The sequence below is a fragment of the Schistocerca americana genome, chromosome 1, assembly GCF_021461395.2.
Source record: "Schistocerca americana isolate TAMUIC-IGC-003095 chromosome 1, iqSchAmer2.1, whole genome shotgun sequence".
Classification (NCBI taxonomy): domain Eukaryota; kingdom Metazoa; phylum Arthropoda; class Insecta; order Orthoptera; family Acrididae; genus Schistocerca; species Schistocerca americana.
Genome location: NC_060119.1, coordinates 386,088,125 through 386,111,361, shown reverse-complemented (window position 1 = coordinate 386,111,361; position 23,237 = coordinate 386,088,125). Strand labels below are relative to the sequence as shown.

Here is a 23,237-nt window from a genome sequence, read left to right as displayed (position 1 = left end):
AGTTGTAAGATTAGTATTGCCTCACGTGTTCCAACATTTCTACGGAATCCAAACTGATCTTTCCTGAGGTCCGCTTCTACCAGTTTTTCCATTCGTCTATAAAGAATTCGCGTTAGTATTTTGCAGCTGTGACTTATTAAACTGATAGTTCGGTAATTTTCACATCTGTCAACACCTGCTTTCTTTGGGATTGGAATTATTATATTCTTCTTGAAGTCTGAGGGTATTTCGCCTGTCTCATACATCTTGCTCACCAGATGGTAGAGTTTTGTCAGGACTGGCTCTCCCACGGCCGTCAGTAGTTCCAATGGAATATTGTCTACTCCGGGGGCCTTGTTTCGACTCAGGTCTTTCAGTGCTCTGTCAAACTCTTCACGCAGTATCTTATCTCCCATTTCATCTTCATCTACATCCTGTTCCATTTTCATAATATTGTCCTCAAGTACATCGCCCTTGTATAAACCCTCTATATACTCCTTCCACCTTTCTGCCTTCCCTTCTTTGCTTAGAACTGGGTTGCCATCTGAGCTCTTGATATTCATACAAGTGGTACTCTTCTCTCCAAAGGTCTCTTTAATTTTCCTGTTGGCAGTATTTATCTTACCCCTAGTGAGACAAGCCTCTACATCCTTACATTTGTCCTCTAGCCATCCCTGCTTAGCCATTTTGCATTTCCTGTCGATCTCATTTTTGAGACGTTTGTATTCCTTTTTCCCTGTTTCACTTACTGCATTTTTATATTTTCTCCTTTCATCAATTAAATTCAATATTTCTTCTGTTACCCAAGGATTTCTACTAGCCCTCGTCTTTTTACCTACTTGGTCCTCTGCTGCCTTCACTATTTCATTCCTCTAAGCTACCCATTCTTCTTCTACTGTATTTCTTTCCCCCATTCCTGTCAATTGTTCCCTTATGCTCTCCCTGAAACTCTCTACAACCTCTGGTTCTTTCAGTTTATCCAGGTCCCATCTCCTTAGATTCCCACATTTTTGCAGTTTCTTCAGTTTCAATCTGCAGTTCATAACCAATAGATTGTGGTCAGAATCCACATCTGCCCCTGGAAATGTCTTACAATTTAAAACCTGGTTCCTAAATTTCTGTCTTACCATTATATAATCTATCTGATACCTTTTAGTATCTCCAGGATTCTTCCAGGTATACAACCTTCTTTTATGGTTCTTGAACCAAGTGTTAGCTATGATTAAGTTATGCTCTGTGCAAAATTCTACAAGGCGGCTTCCTCTTTCATTTCTTCCCCCCAATCCATATTCACCTACTATGTTTCCTTCTCTCCCTTTTCCTACTGACGAATTCCAGTCACCCATAACTATTAAATTTTCGTCTCCCTTCACTACCTGAATAATTTCTTTTATCTCGTCATACATTTCATCTATTTCTTCATCATCTGCAGAGCTAGTTGGCATATAAACTTGTACTACTGTAGTAGGCATGGGCTTTGTGTCTATCTTGGCCACAATAATGCGTTCACTATGCTGTTTGTAGTAGCTAACCCGCACTCCTATTTTTTTTATTCATTATTAAACCTACTCCTGCATTACCCCTATTTGATTTTGTATTTATAACCCTGTAATCACCTGACCAAAAGTCTTGTTCCTCGTGCCACCGAACTTCACTAATTCCCACTATATCTAACTTTAACCTATCCATTTCCCTTTATAAATTTTCTAACCTACCTGCCCGATTAAGGGATCTGACATTCCACGCTCCGATCCGTAGAACGCCAGTTTTCTTTCTCCTGATAACGACGTCCTCTTGAGTAGTCCCTGCCCGGAGATCCGAATGGGGGACTATTTTACCTCCGGAATATTTTACCCAAGAGGACGTCATCATCATTTAATCATACAGTAAAGCTGCATGTCCTTGGGAAAAATTACGGCTGTAGTGTCCCCTTGCTTTCAGCCGTTCACAGTACCAGCACAGCAAGGCCGTTTTGGTTAATGTTACAAGGCCAGATCAGTCAATCATCCAGACTGTTGCCCCTTTTAACAGATAAAAACTCAAAGATTTCTTTTAGAAGGAAACCTTCAGTTGAAAGGAATCTTAGTCTGATCGACTCTCATATCTCTTGCCTGCCACTGTGTACAAGCATATTCGCTACTGTGTCTCTGTTGCTACAAAACTATACCATGTGCTTCTGGAGACTATACCAATACATGTACTAAGGTAAAGGGCATTTGTTACATCATCCATTATATGCTGAAGCTAAGATTATTAGTCTCATCAATTACATGAACAGGGCAGAAATTCTGGTCTGAACTGCCAGAGGTGGTCATCATATGTGTGGAGTGTGCTTTCTTGTGTGAATGAATGTGTATGTATTTTCTTTTCTGAAGAAAGCTTTGGCCAAAAGCTAAATCTGTAACAGTCATTTGTCTGCATCTCAACGTGTCATCTTTATGCTGAGTAGCAATCTATCCTTTAACTTTCATAGTTGATATTCAGACCCGGAGTTTCCGTTGTTTGGACAGAAAAGAAACATTTTCATCAAATGTACACCGCAAAAACAGTTGTAACATTTCACTCAGTTCTCACAATAGTACCGGACACTATAATGGTATTTTGACTATTCTATAAGGGACAAAATGAATAAATTATGAATTTAATTGTGAACATTTTAATCATTAATTAAATATAATTGGAAATAGTAACTATTCTGGCAGCCAACAATAACTGTATTAATCCAGGTAACCTCTCAATGATAGCTGCTAGTCCTTGCAACATTGATGTCACAGAGGTGCTGTTCAAAGATTTTAAAGATGCATAACAAAAGACTGCTGACTAGTATGTAGCTTTGGAGTGTGTGGCTGGCTTTAACGGCTCTTGGGTGTTGTTTCAGCTGATTTCTGTCAGTTATTATCATGTCGTCTGTGGTAAGGTTGCAACCGGTCATGATACACCGCAATATTCGCTGTGGTAGGCGTAACACTACATTGTACTGGTGAGGCAATCATAATATTGTGTAAGGACTTCCCAAACAGGAGTGAATATTTTAGTCTTCCCCAATTTTGAAGCCAGATTGTTAAGCAGCACCCATAGTCCAGGCTTATACTCTTGAACAGTTGCATTTTGACTCCATTTAACTTGATTAGCAGCAGCACTGGATTTGCTAGCCTGTATCTGTTTCCAGACAGTTCTTAAGCACGGGGACAGCTGTTTTATCATTGTAGCATCAATATCTGGAGGCAACATATCTAATTCTAATAGTGAACATATTTTACATTAATATATAATTGTGTACAAAATACAGTCAATACATTCATGCTCTTTCACAATACATGAAGACACAGTGTAGGACAGCAGCCTATCACAGCTAGTATGGCTCTGATTCATATAACATGACATCAGTTTGAGAATCATTTTATAGACAAGCTCCATGCAGTCCTTTCTGTTGTTATGCAGTGGGGTATCTCACCATTCCTTGATCTTTAATAATTTGTGAAACTGTGAAAAGAGATGTTAAGGAAACACTTCCTTGATCTGTTATAATGGCTCCAGGGCTTCCAAATGGCAAAATAATACATGTCAAAAAAGCTTTGGCAACTATTTCTGCAGTCATATCTGCAAAAAAGTCATAATCAAGAAACATGAAAAGTGTTTAGTAATTGATAAAACATATTTATTATTTTCAGCTGAAATAGGGAATGGCTTGAGGACAACCGAGTCAGAAGATTTAGTGTCTGAAGAGAAATTTTTGGTTTTACGTACTGTATGATGGAACTATATTTTTGGTTTAAATAATGATTTGTGTTCCAATACTGATGTTACCCATATTGGTGAGATTGACGCATAAACAAACATTCAGTAAAGTATTTTCTGTATAATTCAAACTACAGTATTACAGACATCATGTGAAGCTGTGGACTTGTAACTCTGAACAAAACTATATCAACAAAGACAACTATATTCATGAGAGTTATGGATTTGGATATCTGACAACACTGGCTCAATGAAATGTCAGAAAATAAACATAGGTAATCTCACAGTGATCTTCATACAGATACTGGCCTGCACGTGTGCCCAATGGCACACGAACAGTGGAGCTGAGGAGTTTGTACAAAACATGATGATGGTGATGATGTGGAAGAGTGGACTGGGAGGCAGAGTTGACTACTCAGTAGCATAACACCCTGCTGAGAACAATATGCTTGACTTCAATGACTGCTTCACAACCCATGTGATCTGGATACTTCCCTCCAGTACCAGCATCTCTGAACTACTCAGATGGGAGTTATCTTGCAACTTGTGCTGCACTCCCCAGTCCTCCTGGTCTCAGTCTCCACCAACCCACTGCACCCACACCCTCTACCCAACAGTCTCCCTCTCCCGTCTTGTCCCCACTAACAAACCATGCTTTAATGTCATTATCATTGTGCACTGCATGAACACACACACACAGCGATTTGTCTGAATGCTAGCAAGTTTTCATCCTTTTTTTTTTTTTTCGACAACTCAACTCTTTTACATTTTGGGAAGTGCTGTCCTACTCCTAAATTATTTACATTCTGCCAGAACTTTCCTTGCCATAAGTACATTCTTTCGTTTCTTTAAGATGGTTTTCTTAATTTTGATGGCTTACTGTCTATATTTTTATTAATCATGCAACTACCATCACTTTTCCACATTGTCTTCTGGTTCTGAAGAAGAAAACATTGCACAATATGAATATAATAATGTTATCAAGCTTGTACTGAGAAAACTTGCAGTTCCTCTCAGTCTGATACATGTAAATGCTGTGTTAAAATACTTAAAATTACCACTACATGGATGTTAGTGAAACTAAAACACCTGTTTTTCTTTTCAGGTATACAATGGTATTCATATTCTATGCAATGTCAGTGCTGTTGATGTTAGTTTTTCGGCCCTGGCTAGCTCGCAGATTCCTTCCCAAAGATGGAAAAATGTCTATATATGCAGCACTCTACTTTTTCCCAACACTAGCTCTCATACATGCCATATTTGGAGGTCTGATATGTAGGTATTCTTTAATGAGTATAGTAGTATTGTAATTAAATAAGAAATAATTTTAGTATTTTGGAACTGTGTTTGGATTCAGTCAAAAAGTGCGCATTCATGATGCAAATATGTTTATTTTACTTTCTTGAAATAAGCTACATTCCTTTCATTATTCAAAAGCTGTCTGCATACCAATGTTTCTTTGATATTTCAATAGTGGGACATACTTATTATCTCACTATCACAAGACTTCTTAGGCTATAGAAACTGCCTTACCTTTCAGCTGATTTTTTACTTGCTGATGCAATGTAAAGTCATATGAAAGAGGAACAGCACTCTGTAGAAGGTACAGAATAACTAACGAGTATATATGAATGTTTGATCAACGTGCAGGAAAGCTGTCATTATGAAAAAAAAAAGGTGTGGTCTCTGTCGTGGATATATGTGCTTCTGCTTGATTTGCTCCCTGTCACATATCCCAGTTGTAGTTTTTAGTGAAGGCCTCCACATGTTTCAGTGTTCTCTGTATGGCGAGTAAACATTCACTCATAGTTTCTGTTTTAGACCGTGTTATTAATCAAGCTATTAAATATCATGTAGAACCTTTTGATTTGAAGAGTTGTCTGCTCATCATACCAGAGGTGTGACACTGACAAAGATCAAAGGTTTTGCACTTTAATATGAGTGTGCAGAAGGGAATGAATTGTAAGTGCAAACAATCTCAATGAGACCTCTCTTGGTCTTAGCCCTGAACCATGCTTATTATTATTATTATTATTATTATCATTATCATTATCACCACCACCACCACCACTGCTGCCATCTTTATTTACTCACAATGGTTTTGCAGCCATGGGCACTTTAACATTATTATTTATTTTCACATCTACATTAATAAAATTGTACCAAGAATATAATTAAATATAAAAAATGGCATGTTGTTATAGTTATAATATGTTGAAGTAAATATTTATTATGAAGTTATTTATCATCAGTTTATTCCAAATATAAATATTTGCAAGTTACAGTGTAGTATGTTTTAGGAAGTGTTAAAAATGGTAAGATTTGTTATTAGTGTCTGTTCCTGATATATACTGTGCCACTGCAGGTGCAACAGGAACACAAATCAGATACACAATACTGGACAAGTTTATTGACAGTGAAGCAAATAAACTGAATCTCCTCCTTGTAGTAAGTTGCACGTGGACAGTAAATAGATAAGTTCAGTCAGCACTTGAGTTATCCAATAAGTGGCTGTTAGTTGGACAGCCCCAAGGAAATGTCAAAGTTTATTTATGTGTTCACTTTAATTGAAAACTTAATAATACAAATCACTATGACAACCAATACCAAAGTCCAGACATGTCTCTGGTGCAAAGGCCACATCTTGACGATGCCAGGTGATGATGATGGTGGCCCCATACAATGAAGATTGCTTGCTGGAGTATGGCATCAAAGATCCTGATGATTCCCGTACTGATCAACTGCTATTGTAATTGGTTCCTGGCCCAGAGAATTTAAAGGGCTGAACTGACCTGACACAGCCTGGGTGCTGGCCTAAATACCATGCAGGCACCAGGATACAGCCAGGTCTATTTGCAGTCACATCACACCATGGAGGCAAGTATATCCTTGAGGCCAGTGGCCTCTGGTGACAATCACGCACCTGCACACTTTTCTGGCAGATGTCAGGAAATTTCGGACTTTCGTCTGGTGGAGTGACCGCTGCAACTGTGGTATGTAGGTCATCCACATAATACTGGTGTATGGTTGGTTGCTATGTAGTAGGGTGAATAGCCCACATATAGCATCCCTCTCCCTCCCATCCGATGGTTAAGAAGGTGTTGCACGAGTCTAAATCCCTGAAAGTGGTGGGGTCCCTGCTGGTGGTCCATGGAACTGGTGAACCTGGAAGGCTGCTGTCAGCTTCTATGGTTGTGGGCACCTGGGTCATCAGAGTAGAGGTGGGTAGAGTTTATTGTTGATGGTCTTGAGTGTTGAGGTGTCTGACCCTGGGACAAAAAACTGTGAGAGATTTTCATCAGAGGGTTTGTCGTACTGTGTGGGTGCACTTGCTTGATGTGCTTGTGGCACCTGAAGCCATGTTGGCATTGTACTTTGACCATTGCCAGACCTAAGAGATGCATCACAGTCACCAGCACCAGTGTTGTTGGCCTTTGGAGAAAATGAGTGTCCAGATGTTATCCCAGAGGGAGTGTTGGTGGCGGTTCAATCATGGGAAGGGGTGCAAAAGACCAATCGGTATATTATTGAGAGTTGTGATCATACGGCCTACCGAGCAGTATTTTTGCTGGACTAGGCTCATCTTAGGATGTGGATCAGTAGCAGGTTAGGAAAAATGTGGTGCTGGTGCCACTTGGGCATTTGTGTCTTGAATTTATGCACCAACCTCTCCACCAGACTGTGGCTGGAAATATGTCATGTAAACACAGGCAATGCCATTATCTGAACAGAAAGTGCCAAATTCAGCACCTGTGAATTGTGAGTTATTATTGGGCACAGTGGTTTTTGGGAGCCCCTGGATAGAAAAGATGCGGACCAGTGCTTGGATTGTTTTCTTCCAGAGATGTAGAAGATTTGCAGGACACACATTGGAAACCATTGTCTGCATTAATGGCAAGTAATTAGGATTATTTGAAGAAAGAGCCATTGAAGTTCAAGTGGAGGAGATACCGTCGTGATGATGTAGCCAGCCGGGGAAAATATCATCACACAGGAGTGGCCTGTTTTGTCTGACAGGTAGTATGTGGAGCAATTATTTTCATGATATTGTTGTCAATATTGCTTCAGTTTACATGGTGGCAAGCTGGTCTATTGCTTAGGACTGTTTCCCAATGACCTTCGTAAAGGAACTGCAGGATACTTTGTCTGAGGGTTCATGGAATTACCACTCAGGTATGACAGTTGTCCACCTGAAATAGTAGGAGGCTTTTGAGTGCTGATAGTTTGCTTCGACAATACTAGTAGGCTTGGAATTCTGGGTGGTCAGATTGTTTACGATCTGTTGGTCATCCATGGTTCACTAATTGGATGACTTCGATGATGACTGGGTCTTCTAAAGGTCAATGGGCAACAAAAAGGGAAGTTGGCCACCACTACTTTGGGTTTGGAATCTGTGTGCAAACAGATCTCTAACTCCAACTCAATCTCCAGGTCTTGGTCCTGGAGTAGTCTTGAGAGAATGTCAACATTAGCATGTTGCACCATGGACCTGTAGTGTATATCATAAGTGTACCTGACAGGAACAGTGCCCATCAGTGGAAATGATGTTCTGTTCTAGTGGAAATATTGGAGAAGACCTTGAAAAGTGGCAAAAGAGGTTTATAGTCTGTCAGTAAAGTAAAATGTGTGCCAGACAGGTAGTTGTGGAACTTCTTCAGGGTGAAGATAATAGACAGGGCTTGCTTCCCTGTTCAACTGCAATTATATTGTGCTTGTGTTAGCATCTTGGAGACAAATGTAACAGGTCATTCTACCTCTTCGACTGCATGGGAAGGGCTGCTGTAGTGTGATGCGTCTGCTGCTACATGGACGGATTATATACTGTGCTACATGTTGGAAAAAGAAGAGCTTGTTTGAGATCCTAGAAAGCCGTGTCACACGTGGCAGTCCGGCACCACTTCATCTGCTTCTACAGTAGCTGGCAAACTGGTTCAGTGATAGCTGTCACATGAGGAATGAATTTCCTGTAGTAGTTGAATTGTCCCATCATGGATTTTAGTTGGTTTATTGTTGCTGGGGACCACAAGTTTCTGCTGGCATGTATGTAATGGGGTGTGGGCTGGACACCTGATCCAGTGAAAATGCATCCCCACTTGAAATAAGAAGCCTAAATGGGCGGCTAATTCCTGAGTATTTTTACTAGGGACAATAATGTAGTCTTAAGTAGTTGGCCGGTCCAGCAGCTCTCAGGTAAGATACTCTAAGTAACCTTGAAAGATGGCCAGTGCGTTATCAATGCCAAAAAGGTGCCAGATGTACCAGAAAATTCCAAATGGAGTATTGATGACAAAGATGTTTCTGTGTGACACATCAAGTGGGAGTTGCAGACATGCATTGCGCAAATCAATTTTTGTGATGTCTTCCACTTTAGGTATTGGGTAGGCATCCACAAGGGACTGGGCATTAATCATAGTTTTCAACTCTCAAATCCATAGCAAACCATTAGGTTTCTCGTCAATGACTATGGGGGCGACCCCCTTGCTGTTGTATACTGGGACAAGAGCCCTCATCTTGTAGACATTAGAGCTTATTCTGAAGCTTATCCCCCAGTGCAAAAGGAACATTGTGTGTTTTAAAGAAATGGGGTGTAGCCATGGGGAGGAGTGTGATGTGTGCTTCAAATCACGTGATGCCGATCAAGGAACATGAAAAAACTGATTCATATTTGGAAAAAAGATTCCTCAAGTATGAGCTGGCCACAAAAGGTTGGGCACTTTTTAACAGAAGCATGGACTTCCAACCCCATGCTGTTGAAATAGATCTAACCCCAAAATTTACATTGCCCCTGTGTGTTGACCATAAGAAAATGAGCTATTTTTAATGAGGCCGTCTGGTACTGAACTCATGCGCAAAACTCGACTTTTGGCCTGGTGGTGCTGTTGCTGTAGCTCTTAAGTTGTTTGGAGGTTGCCTGGAGTGAAAGTAAGCCTAGTCAGCGATATGTTTCCCAATCAACAATGGTTGTTGACAAGCCCGTATCGAGTTGCAAAACCAGTTGCAGTGGGTTGTCAGCTACTATTAGCGTGAGAATTCTATCTGAGATCAGAACATCATCATGTACGTGTAGTACATCAGGAGAGAGAACAGTGGATGCCTCATCTGATCCTGAATCCAGATGGTCTAGGGGAGCACAATCGATGATCATTTTGGGAGGTGAGTGGCAGACTCCTGCCCTGTGACCTGTCTTTCCATGGGGCAAGCATTTAGCAAGGTGATAGAAGCACTGCTGATACTGATGCATCACGAAACAGTTGCTGTAGTAGGGTAGCTGTAGGGGACGTCGCCTCCCCGCATTGCCTTTGCCTGTGGGAAGTGACTTGGGCCAGTGTGAAGGCCGAGCTTGAGATTGCATCTGTTGAGTTGGTTGCATGGCAAACATCTGACACCGGTCCTGCAATTCTCCCAAGATTCTAATTGATTGTTCAAAAGCCCTAGCGATAGAGAGAGACACATACAATGAGGGATCCTTAACTTGAAGTGATCTTCATCAGGTGAGTGGATGAGGATTATGTCGTGAATTAAAGACACAGTGTATGATTGTTTGCACCGGGAGTTAGCACACTGAAAACGACAGTCTCTGGACAGACCTTGTAGCCTTGCTACACTCTCTCTGTATGATTGTCCACTTGTCAGCTGAAAACTCGTAACAGGCTACTGTGACATGCACTAGAGAGTCAAAATAGTGTATAAGCAAGACATAAAGCCTTGTCACTGGAGTGCATGTGGCTCAACCTCCATGTTGAGCTGCTGCAGTAAATGTTACACTTCACTGCAAGTATAGTGTAGTGTTTCGAGAATTTCTGCGTAAACTCTAGAACCACTCAGCCTTCTGCCATCTTGAACACACAATATGTGAGAGTTGGATGCTAGAATCCTACCTACTGTGCGTCACATGTTTGTGTGTGCAGGTGTGACTGATGACCATAGATGTTAAGTCCCATAGTGCTCAGAGCCATTTGAACCATTTGTGTGCAGGTGTGAAATCAGTTGCAAGCAGAAGTCAGACGTGGCAGACAAACGGCACCAACAAGTACTTGTCTGGTGATCCGTGGAAGTTCTAGTGAAAATCTATGGAAGAACTGTTGAACTTCTAGGTTATTCTGTGCTAATTGTAGCAGTGACCATTGTTATAAATAACAAGAACAATTGAGATTCTGAAGTCTAAAAAAAAACTCTTAATTTGGACTTGCTGGAGGCAAGACGTGTGTGTGATTCCTATATAATAGAGCCATGGTTAGCAAGACAACTCTGTTGTAAATGTAACTTACTTGTTTCTAATGTGAAACGACATGGGTGACTTACAAGAAGTCAATTGTTTATGTGAGAAGTGTGAATTTTGTTCTTTGTGGAAGTTCAAATATACCGCTAGATGTTGAAAAGTATTCTTCGAGTACCTCATTATTTCACAGAGAGAGAGAGAGTCTTAAAGGTTCCTGTGACTAACATCATTCTTCAGAGAAGAAATTTGTAGAGATTCCAGAAGACAACCATCCAGAGAAGAAGATCGGCTGCGCATTCCCAGCTAAGTCAACTCGTGTAAGAGAAGTGGGGAGTTTGCACATACACTTCATACACCCTTAGTCACGAAAAATGCTAGAACGTGGCGACCGTGACAGGACCGAAGAAAAAAGGAATTTTGAGACGAGAAAGAGAGAAAAAGCTATCAAATGTTGCCGTAGCAACTGAGCGTAACAAGACAAGAGAATCATTTCACGGAATTAGATTCTGCCCAAATATCAGATTGAGAGAATTTGTAAATGCAAATTAGGGAGAAGACGTGGGAAAGTCACTACGTGAAAAACTGGAGAGAAGATCTCGACGTATTAGACTAAGAAGAGGTACGCCTGGAACAATATGACTAAGAAGATCCGGTGTGGGGAATATAGAGCTCTCACATGCATCCTGGGTATGCAGATGTGGAAACCAACATCCAATGCCACCAGCACCAGTTGCTGTTTACTGATGCCGATTCCACATCCGCTCACCGACGCAGCCCAAATTCTATGTCGAATTAGCGTGAAACAGAACTTTATTGTTTCAATACGACATGTTATAAACTGTTGAATGAACTTTATTAGTGTAGTTATTATACTTAAAGTTAATTTTTAAATGCTTACTAGACCTAAAGCTCATAAGAATATGGATAATGAACAGCAAGTTGGGGAAACTTCAGAACCAGTCATGGCTATGAAAATTAGTAAAGAAGGGCCAGACTGGTTTGTGTTAGTAAATCTAATCAAACCTCAGACTCTTAAGTTAGACTCAGTAAAAGCTCAATTAAATGAAGCTTTAAATACTCGGAGTCTGCAGTTAAATTCTAAACTAGATGCCCAGAGTGGAACTTTTAAATGCTCAAAGGGATGTCCTAAATAGTCAGGCGGCAAATCTAGGTTTGTTAAATGCCGAGGTGGACTTTCAAAGCAGAGAATGTAATAATCAGTGCGAAGGCATGGAGGCTTTAAAGACTGAATTTAACACCTTAAATAGTAAAGTAGAGGATTTGAAATTAGACTTAAAGAAGGAATCAACCAATTCCTTGGACATCCATGTAAATCAACTGTTCACAGACTTTAATCAGAAACAGAATGATCAATTTCAGGGTTTGACAAAGAAATTAGAATTTGATATTGAGGAAAAATGTAATATAGTCGAATCTGAAATTAATGAAAAGTTAGGATCATTTGAAAATATATGCAATGTTAAGTTTGATGCTGTAAAGCAGGGGTTGCATACTTTAAAAGAGAGTGTTGAAAAGCAAGATAAGTTAATGCCAATAATTCAATCATAAATTACAGGTGTAATCAGAGAAAGTAACAGCCGGAAACTTATCTCCTATTCTATCTTCTGAACATAGTGATACCAAAAAAGTTATAGATGACCTGTGGAAAGAATTCAAACTTATCCAGAATAAAATAGGCAAAGGGGTAACTTCACATAATGCAGTATTAACTAGTGAGGTAATGACTGATCTACAATGGGGGGCTAATTCAGGATTATCCAGGCAATTTCCTACATTTAAGCCAGACGGGGATGTACATCCAACCCATTTTTTTAAAAGATTCAATCAAGCTTTGCCAAAGAATTGGGAAGATTCTAAAAAGATCGAATTTGCTGTGGGGTACCTACTAGAAGAGGCCTCAGAATGAGGAAGCACAAATATTGAAAATTTTTCCTCTTGGGAAGACTTCCAAAAGAAATTTAAAAAGAACTACTGGTCTGCCATTGTGCAGGAAAAGTCAATATCTGATCCATGGGACCCAGGCAGAGTCATATATCCCCCAGGGACATTAACATTCTGCGTTAACGGGCAGAGTGACGGCTGTTAGATCCCGAGTTGTTTTCGGTGTTTCTTCCAAAATAGTATTCCTGCACCGAATTCCGTGCAAATCTTAAACTATTCTGTCATCTATTTCGAAAATCTTAAACTATCCTGTAATCGTTACTTGGAAAACTGGATATGACAATAAAACAAATACCAATTTAGACTAAATAAACGGAATAAGAATATTAGGTTCCTGAAAAATATAATGTGATGAACTGAATGACTATTATACTGTAGTCTGTAGTTTTCTATTTTGTATAGGATACATTATACCTTTTATGAGACGGGATGTAAATGGGAGGGTTTGTATCAATTTTTAAAGGGGTGGGTATTGTAAAGCATGATTTACACCGACAGATAACTCATGACTAACACAAAACACACACCACATCTTTCAGACAACCCTCAGAAACAAGTGTGACTGATTCTTCACCATTTGCCGTTTCCATAGGGTTGCCAAGATTTCCTTCAGGGACCTCAAGAGTGAAGGTGGGAATGTCCGTTCTGTGAGAGACAATTTAACACCAAACCACCTCCGGCGTCTCACTCAGGCACCTGATAGGTAGGGATCCTGGGGAAGGGGGGTGGGAAGGGTTTCCTATCTTTGGGGCTGTCTTCTTTCTCTTCTTCTGTTGTAGCAACCAAATCTTCCCCCCCCCCCCCCTCCCCCCTTACTTCTCATTTGAGGGCCTATCTATTTTTTCCCTCTTTCCATATACACTAACTTCTGTCGCTTAAGTCCTTCCTGGTTTCCATGGTTTCTAGTAACCTACATCTTATCTTAGATAAGGAGACCGAAGAATCAGACTACACAAACACACATCCGCATACACACAAGAATACCCTTATACACAAACATTAAAATTACAGACCAGAAACCTGTCATGATGTGAGAACTGCCAGGTATTGTAGGGGAAAGAATATGTGTACATAGGGAAACACACACATATAGGCATATAAACACTATGACGGTTCTACATCGCCTATATATATGAGGCATGAGCATGAGCAAAGAATGAGAACGCAAACAAGAATGAAATTGATTCTGATAGTCATTTAACCCTTTAACTGCTGTGAACGTGTTAATGCGCGCTCCTTTGTACCTGTCCCTGTGTGCTCTGAAAGTGTTTATGTGCACATTAACACATCCAGAGCAGTTAAAGGGTTAAGAAGAGTCAATATAATAAATACCCTGAAAATTGATGAATAGCAGGATAATAGGACTTGAATTATAGGTAGACATAGTATCTACTAAGAGTATAGAAGTTGAGAAGTAGAGGAGGACTCTAGGGATTAAATGATATGTTAAGAAGTGAATGTGAAGTGTAGAGTAGATTTGTAGCTTTACCAGAAAATAATTATAGTATGCATAGAAACGTATACTAGGGTAATGAACTGTGAGGCCTACTAAGAAAGGGTAAAGGGGGGGGGGGGGGGCGTACCCAGCATTTATTAAATATAAAGGACAGGTGTACTTACGTGGAGATATGATGACCTGTGGCCTAAAAAATAGGAATGTTTTATAAAGGGGCGTACCTACCAGAAAGGAAACAGGAAGTGCTCTCATAAGGTCAACCCACAAGCAAGGTATAGGTACTGATCCTAGGGGAAAGGGACAGTATCGTGACAAAAGTCACAAAATTTTGTAGGGATGATTCTGGAAAGTTTGAATTCTATGCACAACGAGCATTAATATGTTTCATGGAAGTTTAAAAGTGTCTGGAGAACACTTTCATGTTGCCTAGAGTTCCTCCAAACTATGAAGAATAGTAAAAATAGTACATACTAAGGAAAGGTAGTACAATAGATAAGAACAGAAAGTAGATTACTCATTTGTCATGAACACATGGAGTTTACAATTGGAGAAAGGGAGTCCTCGTAATACCTAAATATTAGAAAAGTTGAGTAAAACCTCACACAAGTGCTCATGTCTAAACAAAGTAGAATAAGAAAACAGTAGAAACACTGTAAGCAGAAGCCTGTTTAAGAGAGTACAAAGAATTATAGTTAAAAAAAAAAGTATATGAACATATAGAAGAAAAGTATATGGTTATGATATGATACGTAATGTTGTTATGGGTGATGTTATTTACATAATGATTATGTACAAAATATCGCGCGTTTGATCTGAGGGGGGGAATATGTAGTGTTTAGAGAATTTCTGCATAAATTCTAGAACTACTCAGCCTTCTACCATCTCGAACACACGATATTTTAGGTGTGAGAGTGGGATAGAATCCTACCTACTCCACGTCACATGTTTGCGTGTGCAGGTGTGAAATTAGTCGCAAGCAGAAGGTAGGCGCAACGGACAAACGGCACCGACAAGTACTTGTCGGGTGATCCATGGAAGTTCTAGTGAAAGTATATGGAAGAACCGTTGAACTTCTACTTATTCTGTGTTAATCATATCAGCAACAATTGTTATAAATAACAAGAACCGTTGAGATTCTGATGTCTAAAAAAAAAACTCGTAATTTGCTCTTTCTAGAGGCAAGACATGTGTATGATTCCTGTATTATAGAGTTGTGCTTAGCAAGCCAACTCTGTTGTAAATGTAACTTAATTGTTTCTAATGTGAGACAACATGGGTGACTTACAAGAAGTCAATTGTTTATGTGAGAAGTGGGAATTTTATTCTTTGTGGAAGTTCAAATTTACTGATAGTTGTTGAAAAGTATTCTTCAAGTACCTCATTGTTTCACAAAGAGAGTCTTAAAGGTTCCCGTGACTAGCATCATTCTTCAGAGAAGAAATTTGTAGAGATTCCAGAAGCCAGCTATCCAGAGAAAAAGATCGGCTACACATTCCTACATAAGTCAACTCATGTAAGAGAAGTGGGGCATTTGCACTTACACTTCACAACTCTTAGTTATCAGAAATGTTAGAATAGGACAATAAGAATGCATGCTGCTGAACGTCACCTGTGGCACCAGGTGCCAGGAAATCTTATTTGAGCTGCACCATGCAGTTTGCTTGACTTTTTTGTTGAATGGATGGAAGTCCCTAAGAAAATGTCAAGATTAATTTGTGGATTCACCTTGAACAAAAAGATAGTAACACAAAGCACTATGATGACAAATACCAAAGTCCACATTTGTCCCTGGTGCATCTGGATGATGCTAATTAACAGTGCTGGCAGCTCCACATGGCGTAGGTTGTTTGCTGGAGTATGGCATCAAAGATCCTAATGATTCCTTAGTGAGAACTCTGACTGATGAACCATTGTTGTGGGCTGCTTCTGGCTCATAGAACTTGAAGGAGTGAACTGGTATGGCACAGGATGGATGCTGACCTAAATACTGTACAGGTAACAGGATACAGCCACAAATGTTTGTGGCAATGTGATCCTGTGGAATCAGTCTGTGGAGCCAGCAACCTCTGTTATGAGCACGCTGCTGCCTGATGGCCTAGCAGTCATGCAAAACTGCCAGGCTGTTGTCTGTTGGAGTGGTCCCTGGAGCTCTCTGGTGGGGTCACCCACTTGATGTTAGTGTGCGATTGGTTGCTGTGTGATAGAGCTTATGGATCTAAGACAGCAGTTCCTTTTCTTCTGTAGCAGTTGTTAGGATTTCATGTATTGCAGGTACTTTTCTATTTCAGAGGGTTATGATCCTGTACAGATTTCTTATGTTGCGTGTTGCGGGGGGGGGGGGGGGGGGGGGGTGTCCATGTTGTGTTTAATTTACATGAATAACCAAATGAAACTATATATAGAACTTCCTTGTTAAGAAGGAATTGGGGTGAACAGAGGATGTGAATATATAATCGTGTAAGCAGTCCATTTTCTTCACTTTTTTTAGTGGCATGTAATATCTGTAAGTCATCTTTAATGTTAGAACCAGATTGTCTGTATTGATTTGTTTAATTGGCCATGGAACTTTATTTTCCAAATGATTAATGTAAATATTGGCTAAGTGGCCTGCAGGACTGCTTCTCATTGCTATATCAGCTCACTGCATATAGATTTTGTTGTTGAATAGTTACATATGCTAAAATAAATTCTAACATCTCTGTGAGTTTGTATAAATCTGCTTTGCAAAGCTGTTTTTCTTATTATTAAATTGCACCTAATTGTTTCAATAGTGTTATGGACAAGTGTATTAGTGTGCAGGTTCACCATGTCCAGGGATGCAAATCTGGCACTGTCTACATCAGTGGTGTCATTAGTAAGTTCTTGGGAATTTCTGATGGAAAAGTTGTCTCCAGATGTGTAAAAGTTGCTAAGAATATCTTTGAGCTTCTTAGAGATGTAATATTCAAGACTGTTACTTATAGGATTTATTGGCCAGTGATGCTTATGAATTTTTGGCTAAGGTGAGTTAGTTTAAGTGGTAAGGGGTGCATGACTAAGCTGTGTTGGATATCAAACAATTAAAACTCCAGGTAGGAATAATAACAATGTAGGAAAAGATTGATTGCTACTTACTGTAAAGAAGACATGTCAGGTTGCAGATAGGCACAAACAAAAGACATTTACATAAAGCTTTCGGCCACAGCGTTCATCAGTAAAAGAGACACACACACCGTTCATACACTCAAGCAGGCACACCTCATGCCCACATGACCGCCAGCGCCAGCATCTTGGGCTGGAATGCAACTATCATGTGGGATGCAAGCAGCAATCTTGAGGGGGCTGGGAAGGGAAAGGGATGATAGTGTACAGTTGGGGAAAGAGACGAATGCTGTCTGGTGGACTGTACAGGAACTAGAATGCCAACAGACACAGTGTCAGTAGGTTGTGGGGCAGGAAGGTGGGGATAAAAGGAACAAAAAAGGAGAAGAGTGGGGATAGATGGGTGATGTGTTGGCAGAACACGGCTTATAAACAGGATGGGAGATGAAAAAAGGGGAGGAGATGGTAGACAGAGGGGGTGGAAACTGTTGAGTGGAAGGGTGGGGACCGTATGTTACAATGAGGAACATCCTAACTGAGATACTTCCCACTGCACCCAACCCCAACAACATCCTAGTCCATCCATATTCCACTCCCAATCCCAACTCCTTGCCCCACGCATCATAGCCCTGTGGAAGACCCAGGTGCACCAACCCAGCACTTCCTATTCCAGTCGTGTCACAGGTTTATCCTACCCTGTCTCGGGGCCAAGCCACTTGTGAAAGCAACCATGTCATTTACCAGCTCTGCCGTAATCATTGCACAGGTTTTTATATTGATATGAGTACTATCAAGCTGTCCACCAGGATGATCAGCTACTGTCCAAGGTGAAGGTAGACCATCCTGTGGTGCAACATGCAGCTGATCATAACACACAGACAGACTGCTTCACTACCTGAGCCATCTGGATCCTTCCCTCCACCACCAGCTTTTGTGAACTGTGCAGATGGGAGTTATCTTTACAACACATTCTCCACTTTTGTAATTATCCCAGCCTCAACCTACGATAACATACTGTCTCCACATCCTCCACCCAACAGTTTCCACCCCATATGTCCTATCATCTTCTCCCCATTGTCACCTCCTACTCTGTTTATTTGCTGCCCTTTACCAACTCATCCACCCATCTTTCCCCACTCCTCTCCTCTTTTGCTCCTTTTTTCCCCCTCACCTCCCTGCCCCACAACCTCCTGGCACTGTGCCTGTTGGCATTCTAATCCCAGCACATTCCACCAGACAGTGTTCGTCTCTCTCCGCACCCATACACTAGTATCCCTTTCCCTTCCCACTCCAGACTGCTGCTTGCATCCCATGTGATAGTCGCATTCTGGCCTGAGAGGTTGGAGTTTCAGGTCAAGTGTGCATGAGGTGCGCTAGGTCATGTGTATGAATGGTGTCTGTCTGTCTCTCTTTTACTCATGAGGGCTGTGGCCGAAAACTTTCTGTAAGTGTTTTTTAATTGTGCCTGTCTGCAACCAAACGTGCATTCTTTACTGCAAGTAGTAACAGTACTATGTTGGATATCAGCATCTGATAAAAGGAAGCTGAAATTCTTAATCAGTTTCCTAAACTTAGCTTGATATTTAGATGTGGGGCCAATCTTATTTTATATTATTTTGAAGAAAGAATTGTAAAGTTTTGCTGATGTTATCTTCATGCATAAGTACTGCAGTCTTACATTTATTAATACCAGTCAGTATTTTTGAATAAGTTTCCTCTGAGTTATTTGTTGATTGTAGTGAACAAATACTATGAATTCAAAGGCTAAGCAAATTATTGCAAGTAATCTATAATCAAGACACAGCTTTGAAAAATCTGGTTCAAAAATACTCATCGGGATTAATAAAAAAAAACTTATGAACAACAAAGCCCTTGTTGTTAAGCAGATAAAGGTAATACTGCAGTAGTTGCTTATGAAGACGATTACATCAGCAAAACCTGACAAATCTTTCTTCAAAACAGCATAAAAGAAGACTGACCTCACTCCTAATTATCAAGCTCAGCTTATGAAATTGATTAAGAATTCCAACTACATTTTATTAGCTGCTGGTGTCCAAAGTAGCTTAGTCATTAACCCCTTACCACTTAAACTAATATCTTAGCCAAAAATTCATAAACCTCATTATCCAACACATCCCATTGTTAATTCAGGGAGCAGTCCTGCATTTTGTATATCTAAGAAGTTTAAAAATATTCTTAACAACTTTTTACCCATTTAAAGACAGCTTTTCCACCAGAAATCTCCAAGAACTTTTTAATTACACCACTAATGTGTGTATAATAGACAGTGCCAGATTTGCATCCCTGGACATGTAAACCTGTACACAAATATGACTATCCATGACACTACTAAAATAATTAAGTGCAGTTTAATAAAAAATTGAAACAACCTTGCAAGTCGGAGACATATGTACTCATAGAGATATTAGAATTGATTCTACACATAACTATTTCCCATTCAACAATAAAATCTATAGGCAACCAGATGGTCAAGCAAAGGGAAGCAGTCTCAGGCCTTTTAGAAAATATATTCATGGGCAATACCCACTTAAAAGATAAGCTGATTTGTTACAAAATGTATGTTGATGATGCAGCAGTTTTGTTCAGTGGTACAGTACATGAAATAGAATCATTTGCAAATGTCATGAGTAACATAAACCCCAATATCAAATTCACTGTCAATCTTAATATAAAAAAGTTGAATCAAAAGCAAGTCTTTGAAATTTTTGAAAATCCACCATATAAGTGTAAATAATTATTCATACCACCCTACGCAGCACTGAATGGATGTTTCAGATCAATGTTAAACTTTTATATGAGGTATGTCCACAAAGCAAGTTCCATTTGGTTATATAAAACAAACGTGTACAGATACAGAAAAAATATTTATTGTACAAAAATCTACAACTGTTAAACCACTTTTCTGCGTAGCTTCCAAAATTTTGTAGGCACTTGCCATAGCGTGGCACAAGATTTTGTATGCCTTCTTCATAGAAGGCAGATTTTAGGCGTAAGAAGAAATGAAAGTCACTAGGTTATGGTTGTGCTTAATTTTCTCTTCAATTGTGTGAACCAGTTCATCTGTAACCACAGACAGGCATCCACTTCGTTCTTCATCATGCACTTGATCACGTCCTTCATTGAACAGTCTGACCCATCTTCTAACCATTGAATCTCTCATACGATTTTGTCCGTAAACCTCACAGATTTGTCGATGAATTTCCTTTGATTTAACTTTCTTTGCATTTAGAAAACGAATCACTGATCTGATTTCACACGTGGCGGCATTTCCAATTATGGCTGACATTATAAATAAGCACTACAAAGGTCACGTCGGCAGCAGCAATCTGAAAATGGCATACATGTCTTCTTCTTGAGTCACAGTAAGTGCCGCATATGCTCGGAACTGACATCGTAACGCCGCTGCGGGTAGTAATAGAAATGGAACTTACTTTGTGGACGACCCTCGCACATAAAGTTCCTCTCAGTTTGTCTGCCAAAGAGAAAGAAATCAATATTACCAAAAATGTAGCAAAAAAAATGGCTAAAAACCACAAATAATTTGTTATCTATATAATAAATTTAAAACTGGGAAATTACATGCAGTAAAATCACAACCACCAGCAGAAAAGGAACTATATGAATGCATTCCCTTACTAGGCACAGCCTCATAACAAGTTGCAAATCTTTTCTGAACGACAGGAGTTCAGATAAGTTTCTGCACCAGTAACACTGCGCAACTTAAACATAATCTACAGTACCAAAGGCACCAGCCTAGGCCCTGAAACAGCACGAGTTTATAAGATTGATTGTGACAACTGCCGCCAACTTTTATCTTGGCCAGACTGGCTGAAGTTTCAGTATGGGATACTGTAAACACATGGGTGCCTTTAGACTAAAAAAAAAAAAAAAAAAAAAAAAATCAGCAATAGCCACTCATGTGAATCAACACAGACACTCAGTTTCTAACACTAAAGATAACTTAACGATATTAGATACTACCCAAAAAAGTGAAAGAAAATGGACCTCCTAGAGGATCTAGAAATATATATATTCACATCCTCAGTTCATTTCAATAAATTCTAAATGAGAAACTGGAACTAGGTAACAAACGAGTTCTACATAATTTCCTTCATCTGTTTACATAAATTAAACACAACATGGACTCTTCAGTCATAAGTAATCTGTACAGTAACATAACTCACTGCAGTCTAAAAATACCTGCAATACACAACATCCTAACAACTGCTACAGAAGAAAAGGAACTGCTATGTTGGTGCCATGTGCCCTATCACACAGGAACCAACCACACACTGGCATTAAGTGGGGACCTACATAGCAGAGCTTCTGGGGTCACTCCAGTAGATGAAAGCTTGAAGGCTTTGCACACCTGTCAGGCCAACAGGTGGCAGTTTGGTCATGTGGCCACAAATAGACACAAAAAGTATCCTGGGACCTGCATGTAACTTAGGCCACAGTCAGGGCTGTGCCAGGCCAGTTCAGTCCTTTGAGGTCTCTGGGCCATGAGCCAATGGCAATAGCTGTTTATCTGTCAGAGTTCTTGCTAAAAAATCATCAGGATCTCCAACACTGTACTCCAGCCAGCAACCTTCACTTTTTGGAGCCGCCACCACCACCATCATCATCCAGCACTGTCAAGATGTTGCAGGGGCCTTCTATCCAACAGTCAGTTATTGTGTAACTCAAATGCTGATTAATCTTATTTACATACTGTCCACGGAGAACTTACACCAAGGAGGAGATTCAGTTTATTTGTTTCTTTATTAATGACCTTGTTCAGGATTGTTTGCATTGCACATCCAGTGGTGCGGTAAATACCAGGAACAGATATCAAAATCAACACAAACAGAGTAGTGTACTAACAAATCTTTGCAATCCTAACAATTCCTTAAACACGCTGCAATTCAGCTTGCAAAAACTTACATTTTAAATGACTTGTTTATGATGTCAGTATAAAGTTACGTAAGTCTACACTCCAATGTTGAGCAAATACATTGCTCTGATCCCATCCATCACCTGTGTAATTTTATATTTCTCTCAACTGACTTACAAACTTTAATGATCACAAAAAGATCTATATATGTGTGTACAGGTATGTCTAATTTCTAAAATGCAATCTGATGGCTTTATAATATTTCATTAAAATTTCAGCCACCAGTTAAAAGAAGTTTACTCTTAAAGTACAAGCATTTTCTGTTATTAATCTGTCACATGTGCCACACATTTTTTTCTTTTTGCTTAGTTTACACCTTTGCTCAACAAGGATACATTTATATCTTTGACTAATGGATACTTATTACATTGTAAACTAAGTAAATAAACAAATTTAAAAATAATGTAAAACACGTGTATTATGCTCAAACTGACATGAAGAGTATTGGGAAGGGTGCCACAGTGATTTAGTTACAATATATGAGCTGTTTTCAATGCAACAGTGTATACATTCTTCTTGATAACTATAAGGACCACAATGACTAATATCACTATCCATTGGAACTTATGTAAGTGAAAACAACTGTTGCACCTTATATTTAAATAAATGCAGGCACATTAGCATGTTTTTATGAATGAAACAACTTATAAAGTGGTTCTAAATACTCAAATATTCCTGTGCAGTGTAGGAACAGACAGTGTTCTACTGACCAAGACATCAGTGTAACCAGAAATATTAGCCCTCTGTATGGTAGCCCTAAACCAGTTAAGGTATTGAAATAAAGCATTTACAAGTTTTTGTGGTTGGTTGTGTATGTCATCAACAAAACAATTAATACTGTAGGTAAC

The 23,237-nt window shown here is 39.6% G+C and overlaps 1 protein-coding gene across 2 annotated transcripts in view; it reads left to right on the top strand.

Moving 5' to 3' along the window:
* LOC124601397 (JNK1/MAPK8-associated membrane protein-like) overlaps positions 1-23,237 on the top strand; it is a 112,071-nt gene that overhangs the window by 50,574 nt on the left and 38,260 nt on the right. For both annotated transcript variants that reach the window (XM_047136242.1, XM_047136241.1), the window contains one exon: positions 4,823-4,992. In XM_047136242.1, the coding sequence (XP_046992198.1) occupies positions 4,823-4,992 (170 nt within the window). The remainder of the gene's footprint in view (positions 1-4,822; positions 4,993-23,237) is intronic.